Raw genomic sequence first — 25,811 nt, forward strand, 5'->3', positions numbered from 1 at the left:
TCAAGTGTTGGCTCACTGCTCATGGGAAAGAGCATCAACAATACAAACAGGTACCCATAGTAAGTATTTCTGGGCATGCTATGGCTAAACAGTGAGAAGGGGTCTGCAGGGCAGAAGGAATACAAAAGTTAAAAAGTGTGCAGACTAGTGATGAGCGAGTATACTCATTGCTCGGGTGGTCTCCGAGTATTTGTGAGTGCTCGGAGATTTAGCTTTTGTTGACACAGCTGCATGATTTACGGCTGCTAGCCAGTCTGATTACATGTGGGGGTTGCCAGGTTGCTAGGGAATCCCCACATGTATTCAGCCTGTCTAGCAGTCGCAAATCATGCAGCAGTAGGCGACGAAAACTAAATCTCAGAGTACTATAAAATACTCGGAGTCCACCCGAGCGTGCTCAGGCAAACCAGAGTAACGACTATACTCGCTCAACACTAGTGCAGACTGGACCAGTTAAAGTTAGAACTAATACAAGCCATAACCAAGGATAAAAAAACAAAAAAGCTGTGTATGACATTCTCTTGAAGGGGAGAGATCGCTACTGTTTTATTTTTTAAAAAGCAATGCAAAAATTACTCAAATTTAATTTCTAAAGCAATTAACCACCATTGATATCTTGGGACAAACTCTTTAAGTACTTAAAATTTTCATATTTCTTAATTTACTATAACACCAAAGCAGTATTTTTCTCTTTAGCAGAAGTTTGAAGAAATGTACCGTATATACTTGAGTATAAGCTGACCCCTAATTTTGCCACAAAAACTGGGAAAACTTAATGACTCAGTGCACGTGACACTTTATATTTTAAGTATGAATTCTCCATCTTTGGGGGTAATCATATTTTTCAGCTCCATTTAAGGCTGTAGGCAATCCTTATGGCACCATAAAGCCTCCAATTTCTACCTTCTAAATATCACACACGGACATATGAACTGGCTTCAGCCATATTTGCCTTCTTTCTAGTGCATGTGACACCTTACAATGTCTGCAGTTGATCATCAACATTTAGCATCTATTTATTTTTTTCATGAGTTTCTGTGTCTTTTTTATGGTTGGGAAGTGCAACGTTTGCTTATCTTCTTATATGCTTGGGCCAGCAATGACGTGATTATTGAAGGTATATTATTTATGCTATGTATTGATGTCACTTGGGTCTCTGTCCGGTATTTTTGACCCTATTATGGGGATGTACTGTATTTCAGTTTTTAAATGTTTTTAAAATTTTGGGTGTTTTGTGGCTTTCAATAAACTTTATATTTGTTTGTGTATTTTGGTGGTCCTGGCTTATAGCATGTCCTTTTTCTCTTGTTTCTCGCATTACTGTTTTTGACATGCTTCAGGTAGATCCCTATAGCTTATTGTATTTTATGGTGCCCTCCGCATTCTGTTTTCTACGTGTTCAGGCAGAGAGTGCGCACTTAGGCCCCTTTCACACATCAGTTTTTTGCCGTCAGTCACAATCCGTTGGCTCAACGGATCGACGTCGCAGATTGTGAAAAACTGATGCGACAGATTCGTTTTTTTTGCTGGATCCGACTAGTGGATCTGGCTAATTGGATCGTGGAAAAATCGGAGCATGCTCAGTTTAAACAAAATCCATCGCTGGATTCCGTCATTTGACGGATCCGGCACCCACAGGCTTCCATTCTAGCAAATGATGGACGGCGACGAATCCGTCGCTGTCCGTTTTTTTGACGTACACAAAAAACGCTATTGTGTCCCGTTGTCTCCGGCCGCCGGACAAACAATTTTCTATGGATTTGGTGAATGATGGATGAAACGTAAGGCTATCCGTTGCTAATACAAGTCTATGAGACAAAAAACGATCCAGTGGCATCAGTTGCCGGATCCGTTTTTTTCAAAATTTGACAGATTGCGACTGATAGCAAAAAACTGATGTGTGAAAGGGGCCTAACACGTCATCGCACCCTCGAACCTGAACATCACAGCCAGAGGACGTGGAAGACAGAGCCCGGTGGTGGAACGGGGACAGGTGAATATCACATGGCTCACCCTCCCCCGTTATACTCACCACATCCTGGTGCAGTCTGCACTTCCCTGCTTCTCCGATGGTCTCCGGCACGTGCCGGCAGCTTGTTCCTGAGTTCAGCGGTCACATGGTACCGCTCATTAAAGTATTGAATATGCGCTCCAAGCCTATGGGAGTGGAGGCACGTCCATATTCATTACTTTAATGAGCGGTACCACGTGACCGCTGAACACAGGAAGAGCTGCGGGCGCCGGAGACCATCTGAGAAGCAGGGACTTGCAGAGACCGTGTCGGAAGGAGGCCAGTATGATGTGACGGCTGCTACTCCTGACGCTCCCCCCGCCGACCGCTTGGGACAATGCCCTGAGAGGGGCACTTTCAGCCTAAAAAATGGGCTAAAAATCTCAGATTATACTTGAGTATATAAGGTAATTAGGAAAAATGTTAAATCTATGCGTAAATTAATCTTTCAATGCAAGGATAAATGAGCAACTTAAGTTATTGGTAACAAAAAAAAAAAAACTGAATGCTGTAAAAATTCATTCTCTTGCATATAGTGTGCACTATTATAATATTTGGTGCTCAAAGAGCAAAACTTGTCAGAGCAATATAACTATGGGTTATAAATAGAAAAACAAAACTGCTCATAGCTGTTCTCACAAAAGCAAGATGCATTACTCAGAAAGAGGAGTGGACCATGAGCTGTGCCAAGTCACAAACAACATATAGAGCTTTGAACTCCCTGGTCCATCTTTCTGCATGATACAGTGAATTTAGGAATAAGAGAGGAAAATGTTATTTTTTTCCCTTCCTTACCATTTAATTATATATGATGGCAATATTTTGTATGGCAGATTCAGTTCATAAAGTTCAGTATCAAAAATGTTGTTCGGCCTATAGGGGCTGGTGGGTAGCCTGACGCCATAACTACTTCTACACTTCTTGTTCAGAAATCCACCATAATAAATACAACTTATCTTACCATTCTGTGGTAGGTACAGTTCTTCATAATAGTTATTGATCATTCTGATTTTCATAGTTTCCTATTAATAGAATAGGAAACTATGGCTTTTAAAATGTATGCAAAACTGCACATGGTTTATGAAAAACAAAATTAAGTAGGCATTAGTTTGCACAACAAGCAGCAGAAGATATGAGAAAAAAAGATCTTCAGTAAAATTATATATTGCATTGTTTAAAACATCCATTATAGAAAATTTGTAGCATAAGTTCAGATAATTATCCACTTTTAAACCAAGAGAAATAAACACCAAACAGTTCACTAGAACTAATGCCATTGGCCAACAAATAGGCTCTAGTGTAATAGTTCAACGCATGATCAACAGACATTGACTGGCACCAGTAAAACAGCTGGCAGTTTCTCTTCATAATAAATAAAGGGTGGTCATCTGTAAGCTATCACCAGCTGTTAGCTTCTTCCTCCCAACCAAACTCATTTTCTTCATCCCAGCCTTCAACTTCAGTCTGCAAAAGAAAAAAAAATAAATAAAAATGTATATCAGTTATGGTAATCTTCGAAAAAAAAAAAGACAAATGACATTGGAGTAAATTCAAGTTTCTCATCTGCTCAATTTTCTGAGTGACAAGAGGGGGAAGCGCTCAAACTTTAGGTGATATTTTAAACATTTAAACAGAACCTATCAGAAAATTATATTGTTTTAATCAGTTTTTTGGGCTAGATGTATTTTTAAAAAAAGTTTGCAATTTTTTTTCACAATCACAATCTTTATTTAACCCCTTAATGACCAGAGGTATTTTTGGTTTTGCATTTTCAATTTTTGCTCCCCTTCCTCCCAGAACCATAACTTTTTTATTTTTTGGTTAATATGGCCATATGAGAGCATATATGGCCATATGAGATTATGAAAAATGAAGATGCTACGGGTATCAGAAAATGGCGTGTTTTTTTTTTTTACCCGTAGCATCTTCATTTTTTATAATCTCGAGTTGGGTGAAGGGTTATTTTTTGCATTCCAAGCTGACATTTTTAATCATACCATGATGATGCTGATATGATCTTTTGATCACTTGTTATTGCACTTTAATGCAATGTAGCGGCGACCAAAAAAAGTAATTCTGGCGTTTTGAAATTTTTTCTTGTTACGCCATTTAGCGATCGGGTTAATTTTTTTTTCCAAATTCATAGATCGGGTGATTCTGAAAGTGCAATGTCAAATAATGTGTATGTTAGTTTTTTTATTGTTTTATCTTGAATGGGGCAAAAAGGTGGGTGATTTGAACTTTTATATTTTTTAAATACTTTTTAAAACTTTTTTTTTTTACTTTTTGTATGCTTCAATAGTCTCCATGGGAGACTAGAAGCTAAACTTGTCCGATCGGCTATGCTACATAGAGGCGATGATCAGATCGCCTGTATGTAGCAGAATTGCTGACTTGCTATGAGTGCTGAGTACGGCGTGGCGCTCATAGCAATCTGGCTATGAGCATTGAACAGCAAGGTGGATTGTTGCTGAGGGGAAAAAAATAAAAATCTTTAAATCTTCAGCTTAGCGAGTGTGAGCGAGCTGAGTGTGACCTGAGCGTAAGTGTGAACGGCGGTAAGTGTGACTTGTGATTCAGTGACTTTGGATTCAGGGAGTTTCCAAGGGAGGAATTGCTGAATTGCTGTCTGTATTTTATTAATACTTTATTTATTTTTATTTAACGTTTCTGTCTGGTGCAATCCCCATTAGGAAATGTGCTCCACTATTGTTAATGCCATCCAGTGCACATCTTGCCACATGTATGCAGTCCTTGATCAGCCGGTCGAGGGTGTATACTGGTGTATACTGCTGTGGGAGATGTGAGCACGTTGAGCATTTGGAAGCCCAGATTTTGGATCTAAATGTGCAGCTGGCAATACTGAGATCCATAGACAATATTGAGAGGAGTCTTCTGCTCACTGAGCAGACGCTCAATGGGATAGATGAGGGGGGGGATGGTAGGATGGAGCTGCAGGACAGTGAAGTAGCTATCTGGGTGACATTCAGAAAGCGGGGTAGAGGGAAGAGTGCCAGGGAGGCTAGTCCTGATCTGGCACACCCAAATAAGTTTGCTAAGTTATCAGATGAGGGGGGTGCCAGTACAGGGGTAGCACTGCTGCAGCAAGGCATGTCCTCTGAAAGCCGGAGGAGTGACTGCTACAGTAAGGAGGGAAATAGGAGAGCAGTACAGGCCAGACAGGTGCTGGTAGTGGGGGACTCAATTATTAGGGGAACAGATAGGGCAATCTGTCACAAAGACAGGGATCGTCGGACGGTGTGCTGCCTACCTGGCGCTCGAGTCCGACACATCGCTGATCGGGTGGACAGATTACTGGGAGGGGCTGGCGAGGACCCAGCGGGTGCACATTGGCACAAAAAACAAAGTTAGAGGTAGGTGGAAGGTCCTTAAAGATGATTTCAGGGAATTAGGCTGCAAGCTGAAAGCAAGGACCTCCAACGTGGTATTTTCCGAAATACTGCCTGTACCACGTGCCACGCCAGAGAGGCAACGGGAGTTAGGGAGGTTAATAAGTGGCTCAAGAATTGGTGTAGGAAGGGAGGGGTTTGGGTTCCTGCAGAACTGGGCCGACTTCTCAGTGGGCTACAGGCTCTATGCTAGGGACGGGCTGCACCTCAATGGGGAAGGTGCAGCTGTGCTAGGGGAGAAAATGGCTAGAAGGTTGGAGGAGTGTTTAAACTAGGGATTGGGGGGGAGGGTATTCAATTTATAGGAGGGGAAGATAGCGCAGATAGAGACCTGGGCACAAATAAGGAAGTTGGGGGTGGTGGTGGCATGGGGGGTGGGGTTAGAACAGTTAATTCTTTAAAGAAAGAATAGGGGTACAGAGAGGAACATCAAGTGCATGTATACTAATGCCAGAAGTCTCGCCAACAAAATGGACGAATTAGAATTAATGTTGTTGGAGCATAATTCTGACATGATGGGGATATCTGAAACATGGCTGGATGAGAGCCATGACTGGGCTGTTAACTTGCAGGGCTATAGCCTTTTCAGAAATGACCGTACAGATAAGCGAGGGGGAGGGGTGTGTCTGTATGTAAAATTGTCCTTAAAACCCATCCGGCTTGATAATATAGGTGAATTTAATGAAAATGTAGAGACCCTGTGGGTGGAGATAAGGGGAGGGGGAAAAAATTATAAATTACTGATAGAGGTTTGTTATAAATCTCCAAAAATAATGGAAGCAATGGAGAATATCCTCGTAAAGCAAATAGATGAAGCTGCGACTCAAGGAGAAGTCATTATTATGGGGGACTTCAACTACCCTGAAATAGATTGGGGAACAGAAACCTGCAGTTCCAGCAAAGGTAATTGGTTTTTGACAACTATGAGAGACAATTACCTTTCCCAACTGGTTCAGGACCCAACAAGAAGGGGGGCACTGCTAGACCTAATATTAACCAACAGACCAGACCGCATATCAAATATAAGGGTTGGGGGTCACTTGGGGAATAGTGATCACAAAATAATAAGTTTTCATGTATCCTTTAATAAGATGGGTAGTAGAGGGGTGACAAGGACACTAAACTTCAGGAGGGCAAATTTCCAACGGATGAGAGATGATCTTGGTGCAATTAACTGGGACGATATCCTGAGACATAAAAATACACAAAGAAAATGGGAGACGTTTATTAGCATCCTGGATAGGACCTGTGCACAGTATATACCGTATGGGAATAAACATACTAGAAATAGGAGGAAACCAATATGGCTAAATAGAGCTGTAAGGGGCGCAATAAGTGACAAAAAGAAAGCATTTAGAGAATTAAAGGAAGTAGGTAGTGAGGAGGCATTAAATAAATACAGAAAATTAAATAAATTATGTAAAAAGCAAATCAAGGCAGCAAAGATTGAGACAGGGAGACTCATTGCCAGAGAGAGTAAAAATAATCCCAAAATATTCTTTAACTATATAAATAGTAAGAAACTAAAAAATGACAGTGTTGGCCCCCTTATAAATAATCTGGGGGAAATGGTGGATGAGGATGAGGAAAAAGCCAATATGCTAAATGACTTTTTTTCATCAGTATTTACAAAAGAAAATCCCATGGCAGACAAAATGACTAGTGATAAAAATTCCCCATTAAATGTCACCTGCTTAACCCAGCAGGAAGTACAGCGGCGTCTAAAAATAACTAAAATTGACAAATCTCCGGGCCCGGATGGGATACACCCCCGAGTACTGCAGGAACTAAGTACAGTCATTGATAGACCATTATTTTTAATCTTTAAAGACTCCATAATAACAGGGTCTGTACCACAGGACTGGCGTATAGCAAATGTGGTGCCAATATTCAAAAAAGGGGCAAAAACTGAACTCGGTAATTATAGGCCAGTAAGCTTAACCTCTACTGTGGGTAAAATCCTGGAGGGCATTCTAAGGGATACTATACTGGAGTATCTGAAGAGGAATAACCTTATGACCCAGTATCAGCACGGGTTTACTAGGGACCGTTCATGTCAGACTAATTTGATCAGCTTCTATGAAGAGGTAAGTTCCGGACTGGACCAAGGGAACCCAGTGGACGTAGTATATATGGACTTTTCCAAAGCTTTTGATACGGTGCCACACAAAAGGTTGTTACATAAAATGAGAGTAATGGGGATAGGGGAAAATATGTGTAAGTGGGTTGAGAGCTGGCTCAGGGATAGGAAACAAAGGGTGGTTATTAATGGAGCACACTCGGACTGGGTTGCGGTTAGCAGTGGGGTACCACAGGGGTCAGTATTGGGCCCTCTTCTTTTTAACATATTTATTAATGACCTTGTAGGGGGCATTCAGAGTAGAATTTCAATATTTGCAGATGACACTAAACTCTGCAGGGTAATCAATACAGGGGAGGACAATTTTATATTACAGGATGATTTATGTAAACTAGAAGCTTGGGCTGATAAATGGCAAATGATCTTTAATGGGATAAATGTAAGGTCATGCACTTGGGTAGAAGTAATAAGATGTATAACTATGTGCTTAATTCTAAAACTCTGGGCAAAACCGTCAATGAAAAAGACCTGGGTGTATGGGTGTATGACAAACTCACATTTAGTGGCCAGTGTCAGGCAGCTGCTACAAAGGCAAATAAAATAATGGGATGCATTAAAAGAGGCATAGATGCTCATGAGGAGAACATAATTTTACCTCTATACAAGTCACTAGTTTGACCACACTTAGAATACTGTGCACAGTTCTGGTCTCCGGTGTATAAGAAAGACATAGCTGAACTACAGCGGGTGCAGAGAAGAGCGACAAAGGTTATTAGAGGACTGGGGAGTCTGCAATACCAAGATAGGTTATTACACTTGGGGCTGTTTAGTTTGGAAAAATGAAGACTAAGTGGTGATCTTATTTTAATGTATAAATATATGAGGGGACAGTACAAAGACCTTTCTGATGATCTTTTTAATCATAGACCTGAGACAGGGACAAGGGGGCATCCTCTACGTCTGGAGGAAAGAAGGTTTAAGCATAATAACAGACGTGGATTCTTTACTGTAAGAGCAGTGAGACTATGGAACTCTCTGCCATATGATGTTGTAATGAGTGATTCATTACTTAAATTTAAGAGGGGACTGGATGCCTTTCTTGAAAAGTGTGTTACAGGGTATATGCACTAGATTCCTTGATAGGGCGTTGATCTAGGGAACTAGTCTGATTGCCGTATGTGGAGTCGGGAAGGAATTTTTTTCCCCAATGTGGAGCTTACTCTTTGCCACATGGTTTTTTTTTGCCTTCCTCTGGATCAACATGTTAGGGCATGTTAGGTTAGGCTATGGGTTGAACTAGATGGACTTAAAGTCTTCCTTCAACCTTAATAACTATGTAACTATGTATGTAACCATAGAGGTCTGCAGGAGACCTCTAGTGGTCATGCCAACCCATCGGTTCACGGTCACGCGACGGGGTCACTGATGGGCAGATTTCTGGCACGATTGCCAGAAGCACTTTAAATGCTGCTGTCAAAGATTGACAGCGGATTTTAATGGGTTAATAGCCGCAGGTCAATCGCGATTCCACCTGTGGCTTTTCCGGGCACATGTCAGCTGGACATCACCCTGGGGGATTCTTGTTCATATTGTCTGTCTGTCCTTTTTTCAATGTCTTTTAAAATGTTTTTGTGAGAATTTTTTCTGCGTAATAATAACAAATATAAAATCCTTAGTTGATGTAGAAAGACAAATCCATGTGACACATTCATTCCTGCTCTGAGTGTGTCAATGGTTGTCATAAGTTTATACTCCCATACTCTTCTGTCTCTCCAAGATTTGAAGTTACCTTTTAATACTAGTAACTTCATGTCCATGGTTCTATGATCAGGGATACAAAAATATTTGGCCAGAGGTAGATCTATTCTTTTTTATTTTATTGGGTGGCGATGAGAATTCATCCTTCTTCTATCCTTTTGTCCTGTTGGACACGTACTGCCTGGTTCTGAAGTTGGAGGTGTAGTTCGTGGTTGGAGTTAAAGTCTGGAGGTTGTTTGGAGTTTTGTCTGTGTGCACATCCTCATCCTCTCCTATTTGGTTTCTCCCCTTATTTGGTAATTCCCCTATGTCCCACTCTGTTTGGTGGGTGAATTTTGTATGGTTGATATTTTCATTTATCCCTGGCCGTTTTCCCTTGTTTCAATCTCACAAGTCTAAAAAAAAATAAAACAGTATGTGTTAGGTACTTCAAAATTCATAAATCAACTTAATCAGATAGGTGGTCACCCCAGCTGATAGGAAGCAAGTCCAAACAAAGCTGGAATAAAACAAAATGTATTTTTATTAATTTAACAAAATTTAAAAAACAGCTAAAAAAAAAAAGACAGGTCAAAAAAGCCTCCAACGAAGGAGGGGAATCACCACAGACAATTGCTGGAAGACAAAAAGATATGTTGTGACTATCCTTGGGTAGGTACACCATGGACATTTAATCCAATACAGTTTTGGGTTATCAGCTGGGGTGACCCCCCTACCTGATTAAGTTGATTTACATCTTCCCTTGCTTGTCTGGGTAGTGTGTTCCTAAATACTTCAGCTTCCCACTACCCTGGGTTATACATTTCAGCGTCCCACTACCCTCGGTGTGGGAGGGGACAGATCGGGTAGATAAGAGCATAGCATAGCAAGGAAAAAGAACCCATCATCTGCGCTTTCAGGAGTAATCCGGGGGACAGGGATAGACTAGGTTAACACCCAAAGTCCTGACACCACTGTGAAATATATCTCCAACAGAGCTCTACTGCCATGCCTTCCAGGTTCTTACTTGCCTGATTCTTGTGAGGATTTTATAATGAGAAATCAATTGCAAAGTTGCTTAATCTTACAAATACTTTGCTCTGATTTAGAGGGGTTGTCTCATCTTATTAAATGTGTTAAAATTGCATAGGAAAGGAAAACATTAAATACTGGCTCAACATAAGACAAGGTATCAGACCGCTATGTTGACTTAAAAATAAAAAGCTTATGGTTTTGGAATGGTGGAATAAAAAAACAAACATCACCCTATCTCAAAGACCTAAAATATTCAGATTTTTAACCTTTCAAAGACCTGGCCATTCTGTGGTTATACATTTTCTTAATGTTTGGGCAACACATTTGTTTGAGGACTTCTTTTGTGTAGGACTTGTTATTAGTATTGATACCATTTTATGTATGTAAAAGTTAGTAATTTGTTTCATATAATAAGATTTTATTTGCAATTTTCTCTACTTACTGGAAGGCTGTTATTTTTTCTTACTTTATATTTCGCAATTTTTATCCATCTATAAAAAGACAGGGATGGATGGATGTGAAAAGATATCCTAACTCTATAGTCAGATATGATCTCTCTGTGCCAGTCAGCAACTATCCTGGAAAATGCGATGTAGACACCAGAACCACTCATAACTTGAAGTTACAAACTACATCTCATGATCATTTTCAAGCTGCTGACTGGTTGACAAGAATTATGCATTTTCAATGAACCAAGAACTATGTTCCTTCAGCCCACACAAATTGTGAGTTGGGATAGGATGTGTAGAAGTTATAAATTGAGTTACTAGGATGACCGATATCTCTGACATTAGACCTTGAAAGTGCACACAATTATTTAGCTCTATATCATGTACTTTATTTTACCTCTTCAATCTCAGCAGCAGCAAATTTTGCTGAAAATGTAGTTGACTGTTTGCCAGATGGATCCATATTGAGCTCTATGCCATTTACCATCTCTTCCTGGGATCCAAAGGATATAAAAGTAGTTGAAATTTTTATTTCTGGTGCCATGTCAGCGAACCAATCCAACTCTGGATCTCTGCTTTTGCTCTTAACCTTTATTGTGAATTCATCCCCCAAACTATTCCAGGAATCTAATTTCTTTTCTGAGGCTTTGTCCTGTATAGGTTTTGTCAGTGGCAGTGGCAATACTGTTAGTGATAGCTTGTCAGTATGGGAATTACTGCTGGCTGCAACGTGATCCACACTAGAAACAGAGTTTAAACTGGAAAGTCTTTTGACATCTAAAATCCCATTTTTTTCACTTGAGATGATCACAGCTTCAGTTTTAAGGCAATTGTTGGACAGACTGAAGTCATCCCAGTATTCAACATCTGGATTTTCATGCATTGTTTCTGTCTTTTGTTGTATATTGACAAAACAGTCACTTGTGAAAGCATCTGACTCCCTCCAGTCTGGCCAATCTTCGGGTGACTGTTGTGCTGGTTCAACTTTAGGAGATACAGTCAGTTGGACTCCAGGAACCTCATTCACTGTGTGATAAACAACATTTTTTAAAAAGTATGTATAGCATATCCCCCCCCCCCTCAAAAAAACAAACAAAACAAAACTATTCAGCATTAAGCTGCCGTCACACTTCCATTTAATCATTTCATTTGTAGGAACAAAAACTGTTGATTACAAATCTGTTGCATCATACAAAGAAAGACAGAGTGATTCTATTTGATTTTTATGGAGTCCATTTTGGTTATGTTATGTGCCCGTTTTTAAAACTGAAAAATTGCATCATACAATTTTTATACTGAAAGATGAACACAAATAAACTCAATTGGAAAATAATAATCAATGTCGCAGTTATGTAAAGACCCATATTGGACATTAGGCCGTTTCTCAAAATGAGACAAACGGAATGGCTAAACAGAAGTAACAAAGTGTTAGATTAGTGTGGACAACTCAAAATTTTGAGAACATTCTAAGAGAATGTATGAAGTTACATTTGTTAATCTTGTGTTTTTTTCCCCACAAATTGCATTCATTACAGCTACTTGTAGTTAAAAGACTTCCAAACGTGCCGTTCTGATCACATTCTCAGGGCATTTCACAGTGAGTGGTGTCTTTTTTAATACCACATTCATGGGGGCAGGATATCCAATCAAAGGCATGGAAAAGCAATATGGACTGCATCTGGTTTTAAAACTTACTGATAATGTTTTGGAAGGGACTGCTGGCTTTAAGATACTCTATATAACATTATAATTAATATACATTTATTCAAGTACATTTTGCACAGATTTTGCATGTTTGACCACCTCTAAGGGGAGAGAAACCAACAGAATTGAGACTAGAGTATCTCTGCTGCCACATTATAGTGAATGGATGCACAGGGCGTTTTCTCCAAAACAAGCATTTTCAGAGATTTAGAAGGAAATCCCAATGTAACGTCTCATTATAGAGCACAGAATGTGAACCTAGAATACAATCCCACATATTATGTATCCCAAAATCGCATGAATTAAAGGTTCAACTAAGGACAGTCATCTGTCAATGGAAATATGCCACCTTAAGGCTATGTGCATACGTTGCAGAATAGAAGCAGATTTTTCCTCATCAAAACCGCACATCCTTGCCAGGGAAAAAGCATACGGATTTTGATGTGTTTTTTCTAAGCGATTTTGAGGACAAAAAGTTGGGACAAAAAAAAGGGCTCCTATGAGGTCATTTTCTAGTCTAACTCCAATTCTAATCCAATTTTCCCAATTCTAACTCCAAACCTAACCCCAACCCACCCCTAACCCTAATCCCATCCCTAGCCCTGGCCTAATCTATTATTATTACAATTATTACAGAACCCGACATGATATGACACATGGTTTACATACAGTATAACATGTCATATCAAAACTATTTTTTTTCATGTGTTTAATGAATTTAGTAGCTTGTGTTAGGAAAAATTTGGAACTCTAGGGGTTAAATTAAAGGCTATAATTGCGGAAAAGAATTGCGTGCGCTCCCACGCAATTATCTCCGCCAGAGAGGAAAAGCCAGTGATTGAGGGCAGATATTAATAACCTAGAGAGGGACCATTGTTTTTGGGCCCCCCCCCCCCCGGCTATAAAAATCTGCCCCCAGCCACCCCAGAAAAGGCACATCTATAAGGTCTTATAGATGCGCCTTTTCTGGCACTCTCTCATCCCACGTTGTAGCGGTGGCATATGGGGTAATAATGGGTTAATGTCACCTTGCTATTGAAAGGTGACAATAAGCCGGGTTAATAATGGAGAGGTGTCAATAAGACACCTCTCCATTATTAACCCTAGAATAGTAAAGGGTTAAAAAAAGACAAATTAAAAAATCTTTTAATGAAATAATCACACCAAGTTTTTGACAAAATTTATTATTCTGCTAATCCCCCCCCAAAAAACTTTGTTCTGTAAAAAAAATAAAAAAAACCCAACACTATCCATACCTCTCCGCAGTACAGTCAGGTCCCACGCCGTAAAGCCATCACAAAGGGTTAACTTGTTTACAACGGGGACCGGTGCTAATGCTATCGACCCCGCTGTAAACCACTGCAGAATGAATTAAACTATCTCTGAGCAGGCTCCCCGGCTGACGAACTGATTAGTGTGGGAAAATTTCCCACGCTCATGAGTTCATCTCCAGGCTACACTCAGGTGAACTCGTTATACAATGAACGGGGTCGCTTTACGGCCTCGTTCACTGTATTGGCGGCAGTGTTTTCGAGCAGCCACATGTTCTAAACTTTAGATCATCGTGGGACACTCGTTTAAAATTGATTCTACGGAGGGTAGGTATCTTTTGTGCTTTGTCATTTTACTTTTATTTTAAGGTGTACGAGGGCTTCGGGGAATTAAGTGTCTAGGTGAGTATATGGTATTTTTTATTTTTATTTTAGATGGCAATCGGCGGGGACAGGTATGTATAATTTATTTCCACAGGGCAGTCCCAGTGCGGGCCGGTCCGATGGGTGTCACGGTCCAGGGCCTCCCATCTTCATGCGATGACATCCTCATCCTTGCTTCCTGTCGCGGCTGCTGTGCAGGCGTACTTTATCTGCCCTCTTGAGGGCAGAGCAAAGTACTGGAGTGTGCAGGCGCTGGGCCTCTCTGACCTTTCCCGGCGCCTGCGCACTGCAGTACTTTGCTCTGCCCTCAAGAAGGCAGATAAAGTACATCTGCGCAGCAGCCGTGACAGGAAGCAAGCCAGAGAACGTTCTTCGCATGAAGATGGGAGGCTCCGGACCCGGACCGCGACGCCCATCGGACCGGACCGGGACCACCTCTGGGTGAGCATAATCTAACTTGTTTTTCTTATCATTCAGGTTACATCGTGGGCTTATCTACAGCATTACAGAATGCTGTAGATAAGCCCCTGATGGCGGTGGCCGCAGCTTATATACTAAAAAGTAGGTGACAGATTCCCTTGAATGTCCACGTGTTTTACATTACTGTGGAGAAAGCCCACTTCATTTACATTATGCTTGTCTCCAGAAACACAAGCTGGGCATAATGTATGGACACTAAGCTGAGATATTTGCAATTTTCATTCTGAAATAAAAACCGTGTGCTTACTTCTGGATCACATCTGTGGAGTCAAAAGTCACTATACTCATAGATGAATTATCAGAGGGGGCTTAATTTCCCAAAAAAAAGTCACTTAAAAGGGGCTTCTGCAGTTCTGGCACTTAGGCTTTCTAAAAATGGCACCTGCAAACTATTCCAAGAAAATCTGTGCTCTAAAAGTCAAATAGTGCTTCCTCCCTCCAGAGTCTCCATGTGGCCAAACAGTAATGTTCGATATGGGTTTTTACCGAGATCAAGTGCAAAAAATTATGGAGCCATTTTCACCTGTTACCACTTATTGATAGCAAAAAACTGGGTCTAGAACAACAATTTAGTGTTAAAAATCTAATTTTTATTTTTCGCTGCGCAATGATAAAATTCTGTGAAACATCTATGCTGCTGTTGGCACATTCACTGCACTACTAAATGAAATTCATTGAGGGTTGTAGTTTGTAAAATTATACTATTAAGGCCGGGATCACACATGCGAGAAATACGGCCGAGTCTCGCATGTTAATACCCGGGTCTGCCGCCGGCACTTGGGAGTGCCGGTGGCAGAGCCGGGTATTAACATGCGAGACTCGACTATTTCTCGCATGTGTGATCCCGGCCTTATGTGGGTAGGGGGAGGTTCCGCTTGTAGTGTACCTCAGAGGCTCTGCTAATGTGAGATGGGACCCAAAAACCATTCCATAAAAATCTGCACTCCAAATTGATGTTCCTTCTCTTAGCAGCTATGTAGGGTCCCTGAACAGTTGTTTCTGGTCAAATCTGGGGTACTGGTGTTTAGGTAAAATTGGGTAACAAATTCCATTTTCTTCTATTATCCATTGTGAAAATAAAAAAATTGGTACTAAAGCCACATTTTAGAGAAAAATATATATATTTTTTATTTATTTTCATGGGCTACTCTTACGAATTTTCATAAATCACCTGTGCGTTTTAAAAGCTCAATACCCCCCTACACCCCCCTACATGAATACCTCATGAGATGTATTTTCCAAAATACGGTCACTTGTTGGGGTTTTGTCCCTTTTTGCTAATTCAAAATTAGGGAAGGGGTTCGGACCTTTCAAAACTGATGCTAATGTAAAGTGGACATATGTTAAATATTTATTTTCACAAAACTTTTCATGTTGAAGTGGCACAATCAAATTAACAGGATGTTTATGGATATTATCAGCGCTTCTCAATAAGACGTAGATCCAAGTATGACGAAATTAAAGATGGTGGTTTACTGAATGCTTTTCAAAGTATATAGTTAGTTCATCATCAGGAAATGACCACGTCATTAATATATGTGGTAATTTCCTGATGAATTAATAACTATATACTTCGAAACGCGTCGTCTAAAAAATCATCTTTCATTTCTTCATACCTGGATCTATGTCTTATTCAGTAGCACGGATAATATCCACAAACATCGTGTTACATATTTACATAGGTTGAAACTAAGGCTACGTACATCAAGTTAAACCTTTCTCCACCAATAGTACATTTCGCCACTAATTTAACTATAACCCGTAATGCTGTTAATCTAGTTCTGATACGGTCACTTGCTGACCCCGTGGACCTGCTGTAGGCGATTTCCCTACTTGTACATTTTTTGCTGTTGCAAAGGATAAATCAGGTTAGTAAAATCTGAGAAATTATTTAAACAGTCTATCAGATAAGACTATTTCGAGCTGATTTTTCCTACAGCTTTATCGTTGAACTGGATACAATGTAATAATGGCTGCAGAGTTGAATTTCTATATTTTTTATTTTAGATATCACCCCTCTGTCTTGGAGATATTAAGAATCTAAGTATCTGGTCACCTAATGATTTAACACTCACTTGGAATGAAAAGATTTTTAGGGTATGTGCACACGTAGAATGGTCCCCTGCGGATTTTTCCGCAGCGGACTTGATAAATCCGCAGGGCAAAAACACTGCATTTTTCTGCGGATTTAACGCGGATTTACTGCGGTTTTTGTGCGGATTCCACTGAGGTTTTCTATTATGGAGCAGCTGTAAAACCGCTGCGGATTCCGCACAAAGAATTGACATGCTGTGGAATGTAAACCACTGCGTTTCCGCGCGTTTTTATCTGCAGCATGGGCACAGCGTTTTCTGTTTCCCATAGGTTTACATTCTACTGTAAACTCATGGGAAACTGCTGCGGACCCGCAGCTGCGGATCCGCAGCAAAATCCACACTGTGTGCACAGAGCCTTAGAGTTTTCGCTGGGGACATGTACTTCTTCCCACTGTATGATGCCAACCAATCATAAGCAAGCAACAACAGCATAAAAAGAACACGCCTCCACAATAGCTTAGGATTCGTAGTGTGTGAGATGTAATGATTCAACCATATCTCCTGGTGTAATCTACTGCATAACAAGAAAGTGCAGCTGTTTAGCTGTGTCACATTAGACACTTTTATACCAGTTATCCCCCACTCACATAGCACTGTCAGCTCTGCTGAACTGCCTTTTACCCCACACTGCCTGTCAAGAGAGGAGTCACAATAATGTCCGTTACGCTCACAGCATCTTGTAATAGCTCTGCAGTGAGAGCACATCAGGCTGTCATTTCATCTCATACAGGTGTAGTTTGTCGTGGTTTCACTGCAGAGCTATTACAAGATGCTGTGAGCATAACAGACATGTAAAATTCAAGTCTGGACAGGCAGTGTGAGGGGCGGGGCAGAACAGCAGGGTTGACCATGCTATAAGTCTACTTTCACACTAGCGTCGTGCATTGCACGTCGCAATGCGTCGTTTTGTAGAAAAAAAGCATCCTGCAAAATTGCTTGCAGGATGCGTTTTTCTCCATAGACTTGCATTAGCGACGCATTGCCACACGTCGCAACCGTCGTGCGACGGTTGCGTCGGACCGTCGGCACAAAAAAAGTTACATGTAACGTTTTTTAGTGCGTCGTGTCCGCCATTTCCGACCGTGCATGCGTGGCCGTAACTCCGCCCCCGCCTCCCCGGACATCACAATGGGGCAGCGGATGAGTTGTAAAACTGCATCCGCTGCCACCGTTGTGTTTTCTACTCACAGTTTGCGTCGGTACGTCGCATTGCGACGTGCGTCGTACGACGCTAGTGTGAAAGTAGCCTAAGAGAAGAGATAAAAGAAGAGTATAAATATGACACAGCTAAAGCAAGCTGCACTTTCTAATCATTCAAAAGGTTACACCAGGAGTTCAGGCTGTGTCATCACATCTCACACACTGAAAAACCTAAGCTATTGTGGGGGCATGTTCTTTTTTTGCTGTTTTTTTGCCTACTTATGAGTGGTCAGCATCATAAAGGAGGAGGAAGAAGTACACACCACCAGTGAAAATTATCATATGGAACACACACACTTGAATTTAAAAGTTAACTAAGTAGGTGACAAATTATAGCTACATTACATTAAAAAAAAGACTTTATTCTGCTTCGCAATCACATCATGTGTCCATTTCAACATGAATTTGGTAATAAGGTCCTTTTTAAAAGGGCATAAAAATTTTAAGTTCTAATATTTTTTAAAAAATTATAAAAACGTTCTCAAATTTTATATATGATTTGCATTTATTTACAACAGATACATGGAATTAAATTTACCACTAACATTAACCCCTTAAAACCCAGGCCATTTTAGCTTTTGTTATTTCCTTCCCTCCCAGAGCCACAACTTTATTTTTCCGTCAATATAGCCGTATCAGGGCTTGTTTTGGGAGGCTGAGTTGTACGCTTGCTTGACACCTTCATTTTACCATACAGTGTACTGGAAAAAGGGAAAAAAAATCTAACTGACGTGAAACTGCAAAAAAGTGCAATTCCACAATTGCCTTTTTTTTTTTTATTTACCATGTTCACTATACGGTAAAACTGACCTGGCAAAACGATTCTCCAAGTCAGTACGAGTACGCAGATACCAAGCATGTAAGTTTTTGTTTATTTAAGGGGTCACATTTTTTGGGAAATTTGTATGAAATAATTTTGGCTTTTGTCGTTATTTTCTAAGACCAGTATAGCTTTCATTTTTTTTTGGACCAATGTAAGGGCTTAATTTTATCGATCACCCATCACAGCACCACGAGAGAGGAGATCTGCCCTTCAAAAACAGGAAACCTACAGGCTAAAAGGGCGGCACCTCTCCCATGCATCAGTTGGTTTCCTGTCCTTGATGGGCGAACGTCTAACAAGTGTACCTGAAGATCCAAAGAAGAGATGGACAAGCTCATAAAAAGAAGTTTGGACCACAATGGGGATAGTAGAGTCAAAACCCGAGAAATCAATTCAGGACATTATGCTTGAAGGCTTGGACCAAAAACGGCGTAGGTCATTTCCTTGAATGAGAAAATTTGCACCCTAATTCAGAGGGAATGGAGAAAACCCAGAAAAGAGAGGCTCACTTCACTCATCATTTAAGAGGAGATATCCTTTTGATGAGCCTTCCTCGTCAACCTGGGACAAAGCTTCAAAACTGGATGCCATCTTAGTAAAGGCTTATAGACAAACCTCACTCCCCTTTTATGATATGGGAAATTTAAAGGACCCCCTCAATAAAAATCCTTAGATGTACATGGGAGACATCGGCTGGAGCCCTAAAACCGGGAGTGGCTGCTACAAGTACAGTCAGATCCTTAATGATCTGCTTGGATGATCTGGAAACCCAGTTGAAAGATAAAATGTCAAGAGACAATATCTTGGTCTTATACGAGGGGCTGTGAAAGTTTAGCGGCAAGATCAGCAGCCCTTTCGAATGCGGTCCATAGGGCCTTATGGTTAAAATGCTACCCAGGGAATATCCAGGCTACAACAAAGCTGTGTGCCATTCCGTGTGAGTGGGAGTTTCTATTTGGGTCAGCTTTGGATGAAGTTTTGGAAAGGGCTGGAGACACTAAAAAGGGATTTCCTAACTTGTACAACCCAGCCTACAAGCGATCCTACTGAAAAAGGCTCACCCATAAAAAGCCCTCCAGAGAGCAAGACAAATGTGAGGACTGGAGAAGGAAAGGTATAGGCTTCATGTCCGAAACCTCTTCCCAGGACTCCAAAAATCCAGGCCAATGATTGACAGCCCAGGTGTGTGTGTGTGTGTTACGTCCTTCTTCCCTGCCTATGAAAACATATCAGGAAGCAGTTGGATTCTCAGTCTGATAAAATCTGGGTAAAAAGATTAATCCCGCAGGGAATGTTCGTGGTAACGCCCTCTCGGTCTTCTTCAGCAGAGCAATGTGCACTAGAGGCCGAAGTCTCAGAGCTGGTAGAGAAGGCTGTCCTGTTAGAAGTTCCTGAGTAAGAGAGGGAAAGGGTTTTACTTCCCTCTCTTTCTTATTAAAAATACAGACTGTTCTTTAAGGACAATAATAAATTTGAAGGGCCTTAACAAATTCCTGAGAATACTTCCATTCAAAATAGAGTCTGTAACATCTGCAATATAGTTACTCTTCCCAGATTGCTTCATGGTAGTCTTCGATCTGAAGGATGCTTTCTGCCATGTGCCAATACATGTAGAACACCAGCAGTACCTCAGAGCTACAGTAGGCATTGGGGGTGTAGTGAAATATGTATAAATATATATGTGTGCAGTGAACTATGTATAGGTTTATTGTGTGACATCTGCCCTGAAGGCGGCAGGTCTCACCCAGGTGTTAATATGTATTATCCTGAGAGAGCAGACTTCTGTCTCCAATCTCGCCAGGGGGCCTAGCTAGGACCAAGAAGGAGTGGAAGCGCTTCACATCCTCTGCTCTTTGGAAGAGAGATGCCAATTACAGCCTGATACTATCTATTTGTGGGAAGCTTTACACAAAGAATCCCAGAGAAAATATATTCATTGGGGGCGCGGCCGTGGTCCAATCAAAAACAAGCAATTAGAATATCAACTTGAGGGGCTGGCCTAGAAATCTGACCTCCAGGGTTACTCTATAAATTAGGCTTGTATACATTCAAAAGTGTTCACATGTGAGGGCAGCCTGGGAAGCTGATGTGTTCCAGTCCATATTCACCTCCCCTCAGGGAGCAGAAGCAAACTACAAGTTAGCTATTTCTGTAAGTTTTCTCATGTTTATTTTATACTGTTTTGCATTCCTGTATGTCTTTTTATTACCATATTTTTATATCTTTTTCTTTACTGTAAGCACTGTACTTTTTATATTAAAGCATAAACTTTAACAGTTGAACCTTTCCTGTTCTACAGAATCCATAGCCTAAGGTGTGTGAGCCTTACGAGTGGTAGACAGTATTAGTAATATTTCCATTACTCATCGTCCGTGTGTTCGGTGAGTGGTGGCAGCGCACATGAGCGGGTGTGTGGCCTGGGTCAGTGTGTGATTTATACTCCCATTACAGCATAGGACAGAGGTTGAATGCTGGACTGAGAGGGGAGATAGATTAACCCCTTGCAGGCGCAACCCCAAGTCACATGCTGAGAGCGGGTACGTGACAAATTAGTGACAGCACAGAGAGGTCCATGACAGGGGGTAGTCAGACACTTGCAGTTTAGAGCCCTCCCATTTGGCCTTGTTGTGGCTCCTCGTGTCCTCACCACAGTGATTGTAGAAGTGATAGCCCATCTTTGAGAGAAGAATGTAATGATTGTCCCGTATTTGGATGATTTTCTGATGATTGGAATTTGGCTCAGCATTGCACTATACAGCTGGAGGGGGTGATGTCCACCTTAGAACATTTAGGTTGGCTATGGAACCTTAAAAAGTAAAAAATAGAGCACCTAAAAATACAGGAATTTTTGGGGCTTCTGCTGGACTCAGAGTTGCCAGAGTGTCATCTCTCAGGCGACCAAATAGAAAATATCCAAGGCCAGGTGTTGCGTGCCCTGAAAATCCCCACCATGTTCTTAGAGGCACTATGTCCCTTCTATGTTCTCCAACTTCATGTATTCCAGAAGTCCTGTGGGCCCAGCTCCATTTTAGAGCATTGCGGTGGGAGGTGTTGAGAAATGACAATTCCCTTAAAGAACACATGGAGGGGAGGTTGATGCCATGCCCAATGTCAATGCAGTCCCTCCTTTGGTGGTTGCATGAGTTTACGCTGTCAACGGGGGTTCACTGGGTGAATAAAGTCACACAGGTGATCACCACCGATGCGAGTTCTAAGGGCTTGGGGGGCTGATTTAGAAGACATAGTAATCAAGGGAATTTGGACAGGGGACAAGATGCAGTTGAGTTGGAAGTAAGAAGACTCCAAGTGTTCCTATAGAGTTATGTCAAAATCCTCTCAGAAAATTGTGTGAAAATGGCCTACATAAACCCCCAGGGGGGAACCTGGTCCAGACCCTTAATGGAGGTGGCAGATCATTTATTCCAACTAGCGGAAGGTCATCTTCCATCTTTGATGGATCTTCACATAGGAAGAAAAGCCGTAATCAATTAAGGCAAGGAGAGTGGGAGCTAGATCAGTTAATCTTCAACCCAATAGTGCAGATGTGGGGCTGTCCAGACATAGAACTCTTTGCCACTAGGTTGAATAGGAAGGTAGAAACATTTTGTACTCTGAACCCCAGAGAAGCTCCTCAGGGGGTAGATGCCTTCTTAGTTCCATGGAAATACAACCTGGCATACACTTTTCCTCCAATAGCCCTGATTCCTCTTGGTGGTAAGGAATATTAGAGAAGGCAAAACAAGGGTTGTCTTTATCACTCCCTTTTGGTACAGAAGACCATGGTTCTCATTGTTGAGGGCAATGCCCATCACCGATCCATGGGTACTCCCAAAGGTTCCAAATCTCCTCTCTCTCAGGGGCCAATTCACCATCCACAAGTAGCCAACCTTCATTTAATGGAGTGGAATTTGAGAGAGTGCTGTTAAAGGGGTTTCCCTCTCAATATTGTCTCCACCCTAATTTAGAGTAGGAAGGTGTCTGCAACAAGGATTTGTACTAGAACATGAAGAACATTTCTAACGTCCTCGGCAGGGCATGTGTATACAGCGGTAGATGTGGACTGCCACTGTAAGGGCAGGAGCTTTGGGGATAGCTTACTGGTAGCCCCATAGGGATTGACATAAGGATTGTCATCTCTTCATTTTCCGGATATTTATTTGACAAAAGAATACCCGGTGCTCCGATGCCCGCCTCATGAAATTGGTGAGACCGTTCCTTTTACTTTGTTTAAAGGTTACAGTAAGCATCTCTCACAGTACATGCTTATGTCCATTGTTCTTATATGCGTCTGAGTGCATAGGGTTTGTTCCTGTCTTATATGATTTTTGTACAGCCTCTTTAAAACCTTCTCTCAGAAAGACTGATTCCGCATATACAGTCGGAAACTTTTATCCTGTCTAGGGCTCATTAGTCTCTAAAGTCCATCACATATGGTTGAGACATGGCCCTATTTTTTGTGTTCATTTGGGTAACTGGTTTTTACTGACTTTAGTGTATTAAAAGTTAAGTTTTATTTTCCACTTTTTTTTTTTGCTTTGTTATAACGTCCTCGGGGTCAAAAATAAAGGATGGGACTCCAGTGGGTCATATTCTAGAGTTTCTGCCATTTCTTTAGCCTATTCTGCTAGGGAAAAAACGATTCCAGAAGGTTTGAAGGCTCACTCCACAAAAGACGTGCAACCTCCTGAGCGGAGAGATCTGATGTCTGAATCGAGCATATCTGTAAGGCGGCAACCTGGTCTTCTCCTTCCACTTTCTGTAAGTATTATAGACTGGATATGGGTTCCTCTACCGACCTAGCCTTTCAGAAAAGGCTGTGATCCTTCCCCGAACTCTAAGTTTTCTCTGTAATTCTCTCGTGGTGCTGTCATCGTTGATCGATAAAGTGTTAAATTACTTACCAGTAATTATATTTTTCAGAACCCATGACAGCACCCTTAAAATCCCTCCCGTGGATGCGAACTTTTTTCACTAGTGTGTTTTAAGTTCATATTTTTAGCTGTGATTTGTGGTGCGGGTAAATCTTGTATTTTTTGCATTAACCATTGGAGCTCTTATGCTTTGCAATCCAACTGATAGGTGGGAGAGATGCCACCCTTTTAGCATGTAGATTTCCTGTCTTTGAAGAGCGTAACCATTCTCTCGTGGTGCTGTCATGGGTTCCAAAAAAATCCTGTTACTGGTAAGTAATTTAGGACTTTTTTACTGATATCATTTTGAGGTAGATGCAATGTTTTTTTTTTTTTTTTTAAATTCGTTTATTAATTGCAGAATAAATCATACAATACACACATTTGCATTTGTGTCCATCATTATCAATTATAACATAAAGTACAGATAATTACAATGCATCGTCACATCTGTGATATTACAAAAGTAACAAATGGTGCATGTCGATCACTAGTATCCTATAAATCTCCTATTGTGTAACCTTAACTACATTAACTACTAATAGTATGCCGCTACAAAAGAAAATTCCGCATTAAATTTCACCCTGTAAGCAATGCCCCCAAAACCAGGAACCCTGCTTCTTACATAGATATTTAAATTAGTGTAGACTATAGAGTGTGATAAGAGGAATTCCATCTACCCCATATTTTCTCAAATTTATCTGGACATCCTCTATTCTGATATAATATTCGTTCATACGGGATAATTGAGTTTACTAAATCAACCCAAGCTCTAAGAGATGGGCAAGAACCACCCATCCATCGTAACGCCAACACCTTCCGCGCCATAAAGTGTCTCTCGCAGAAAAATCCCAGTGTAATGATCCCAGGTTTCCGCATCCCACATCCCAAATAAACAGATCAATGGCTCAAGTGGGACAGGAATCGACAACAAGGATGTCAATAATGTTGACACCTCTTTCCAATAATGAAAAATAACAGGACACCTCCAAATCATATGAATGAAATCTGCATCACTGGAATGACATCTCAGACAATCTGACGAGTGGAGGCGACCCATTTTAAAAAGACGAGTCGGGGTCAGATAGGATTGGTATATGATGTACAATTGAGTCATCCTATTATTTATTGATGGGGTGACTTTAGTTGGAGATTCCAAAATATCTTCCTATTCTTCCCCTAGTATATCAGGAAGAAGCCCCTCCCATTTCCTTTTAATAGAGTTTTTAGTAGACCCCACTCCTATGGATAACAGATAGGTATATAAAGAGGAAATAAGTCATTGAGGACCCTGCGAATTGAGAATTCCTATTAAAGGTAAAGATTAAATAGCTCGACCTGTACCCATATTTCGCATGTGCGATTCAAAGGCTGACCTTAACTGTAGATAACGGAAAAATTGGGATCTTGGGATATTAAAAGTATTTTGTAATTGTTCAAAGGATATAAAAAAAAACCCTGGTTATGTATATTGCCCACTGAGAGAACACCATGCAATATCCAAAAATCCGTGGACGGGTGGTCCAGCAATCCCAAGAAATAACTTATTCCACAGTGGCATTTCCGCTACTATATCTACAAATTTAGAGATTTTTTTAATTCGCCTCCATATTAATCGTGCCAGCCGGAGTAGAGGCAGCAAGCGAGGAACGCTAACTTTCTCCAGCTCTAGAAACCCCAGTGGACAATCAATCCGGGCAGAATAGAGCAGATGGCTCTCAGAGTTAGGAAGAGAATTATTGGGCATCCATTTATTTATCATCTTAGCCTGCCCGGCAAGATAATATGAGTAGAAGTCTGGCAAAGCCACCCCGCCCCCAGCTTCGGTCTCTGCAGAGCAGATAATTTAAAGGGACTCTGTCACCAAGATTGCCTTGTGCAGGCATGTACTACGGAGGACAGAGAATGAACTTCAATCCAATATTGCAGCCAGCATGCAGCCAGCGGGCAAGGAAAGGGTGAATCAAACACCCGAAAACCCCGCCTCTATGGCTGAAAATTGTTCCCTCCAAATTCAGGTGACAGAGTCCCTTTAAGTTTGGGCCTAGTCTTCCCCCATATGAAAGACATAATTAGGGAGTTTAGAGTCGCAAAGAGGGATTTAGGTATTGGCACAGCACTATGTTGAAAGCAGTAGCTTAATTTGGGGAGCAGTATCATTTTGATCAGATTGATACGACCAGCTACAGAGAGTGGGAGTTTATCCCAGGTAGCAAACTTG

At 41.1% G+C, this 25,811-nt stretch overlaps 1 protein-coding gene across 6 annotated transcripts in view; it reads right to left on the reverse strand.

Moving 5' to 3' along the window:
- Positions 1–516: 516 nt before the first annotated feature.
- The window catches only part of SCYL3 (SCY1 like pseudokinase 3), a 395,128-nt gene continuing 369,833 nt past the window's right edge, over positions 517–25,811 (reverse strand). For all 6 annotated transcript variants that reach the window (XM_077276719.1, XM_077276721.1, XM_077276718.1 and 3 more), the window contains 2 exons: positions 11,120–11,748; positions 517–3,475 (listed from right to left, as the gene is read on the reverse strand). In XM_077276719.1, coding sequence (XP_077132834.1) covers positions 3,410–3,475; positions 11,120–11,748 — 695 coding nt within the window. In that variant the 3' untranslated portion in view covers positions 517–3,409. The remainder of the gene's footprint in view (positions 3,476–11,119; positions 11,749–25,811) is intronic.

The sequence above is a fragment of the Ranitomeya variabilis genome, chromosome 8 (assembly GCF_051348905.1).
Source record: "Ranitomeya variabilis isolate aRanVar5 chromosome 8, aRanVar5.hap1, whole genome shotgun sequence".
Taxonomy (NCBI): Eukaryota; Metazoa; Chordata; class Amphibia; order Anura; family Dendrobatidae; genus Ranitomeya; species Ranitomeya variabilis.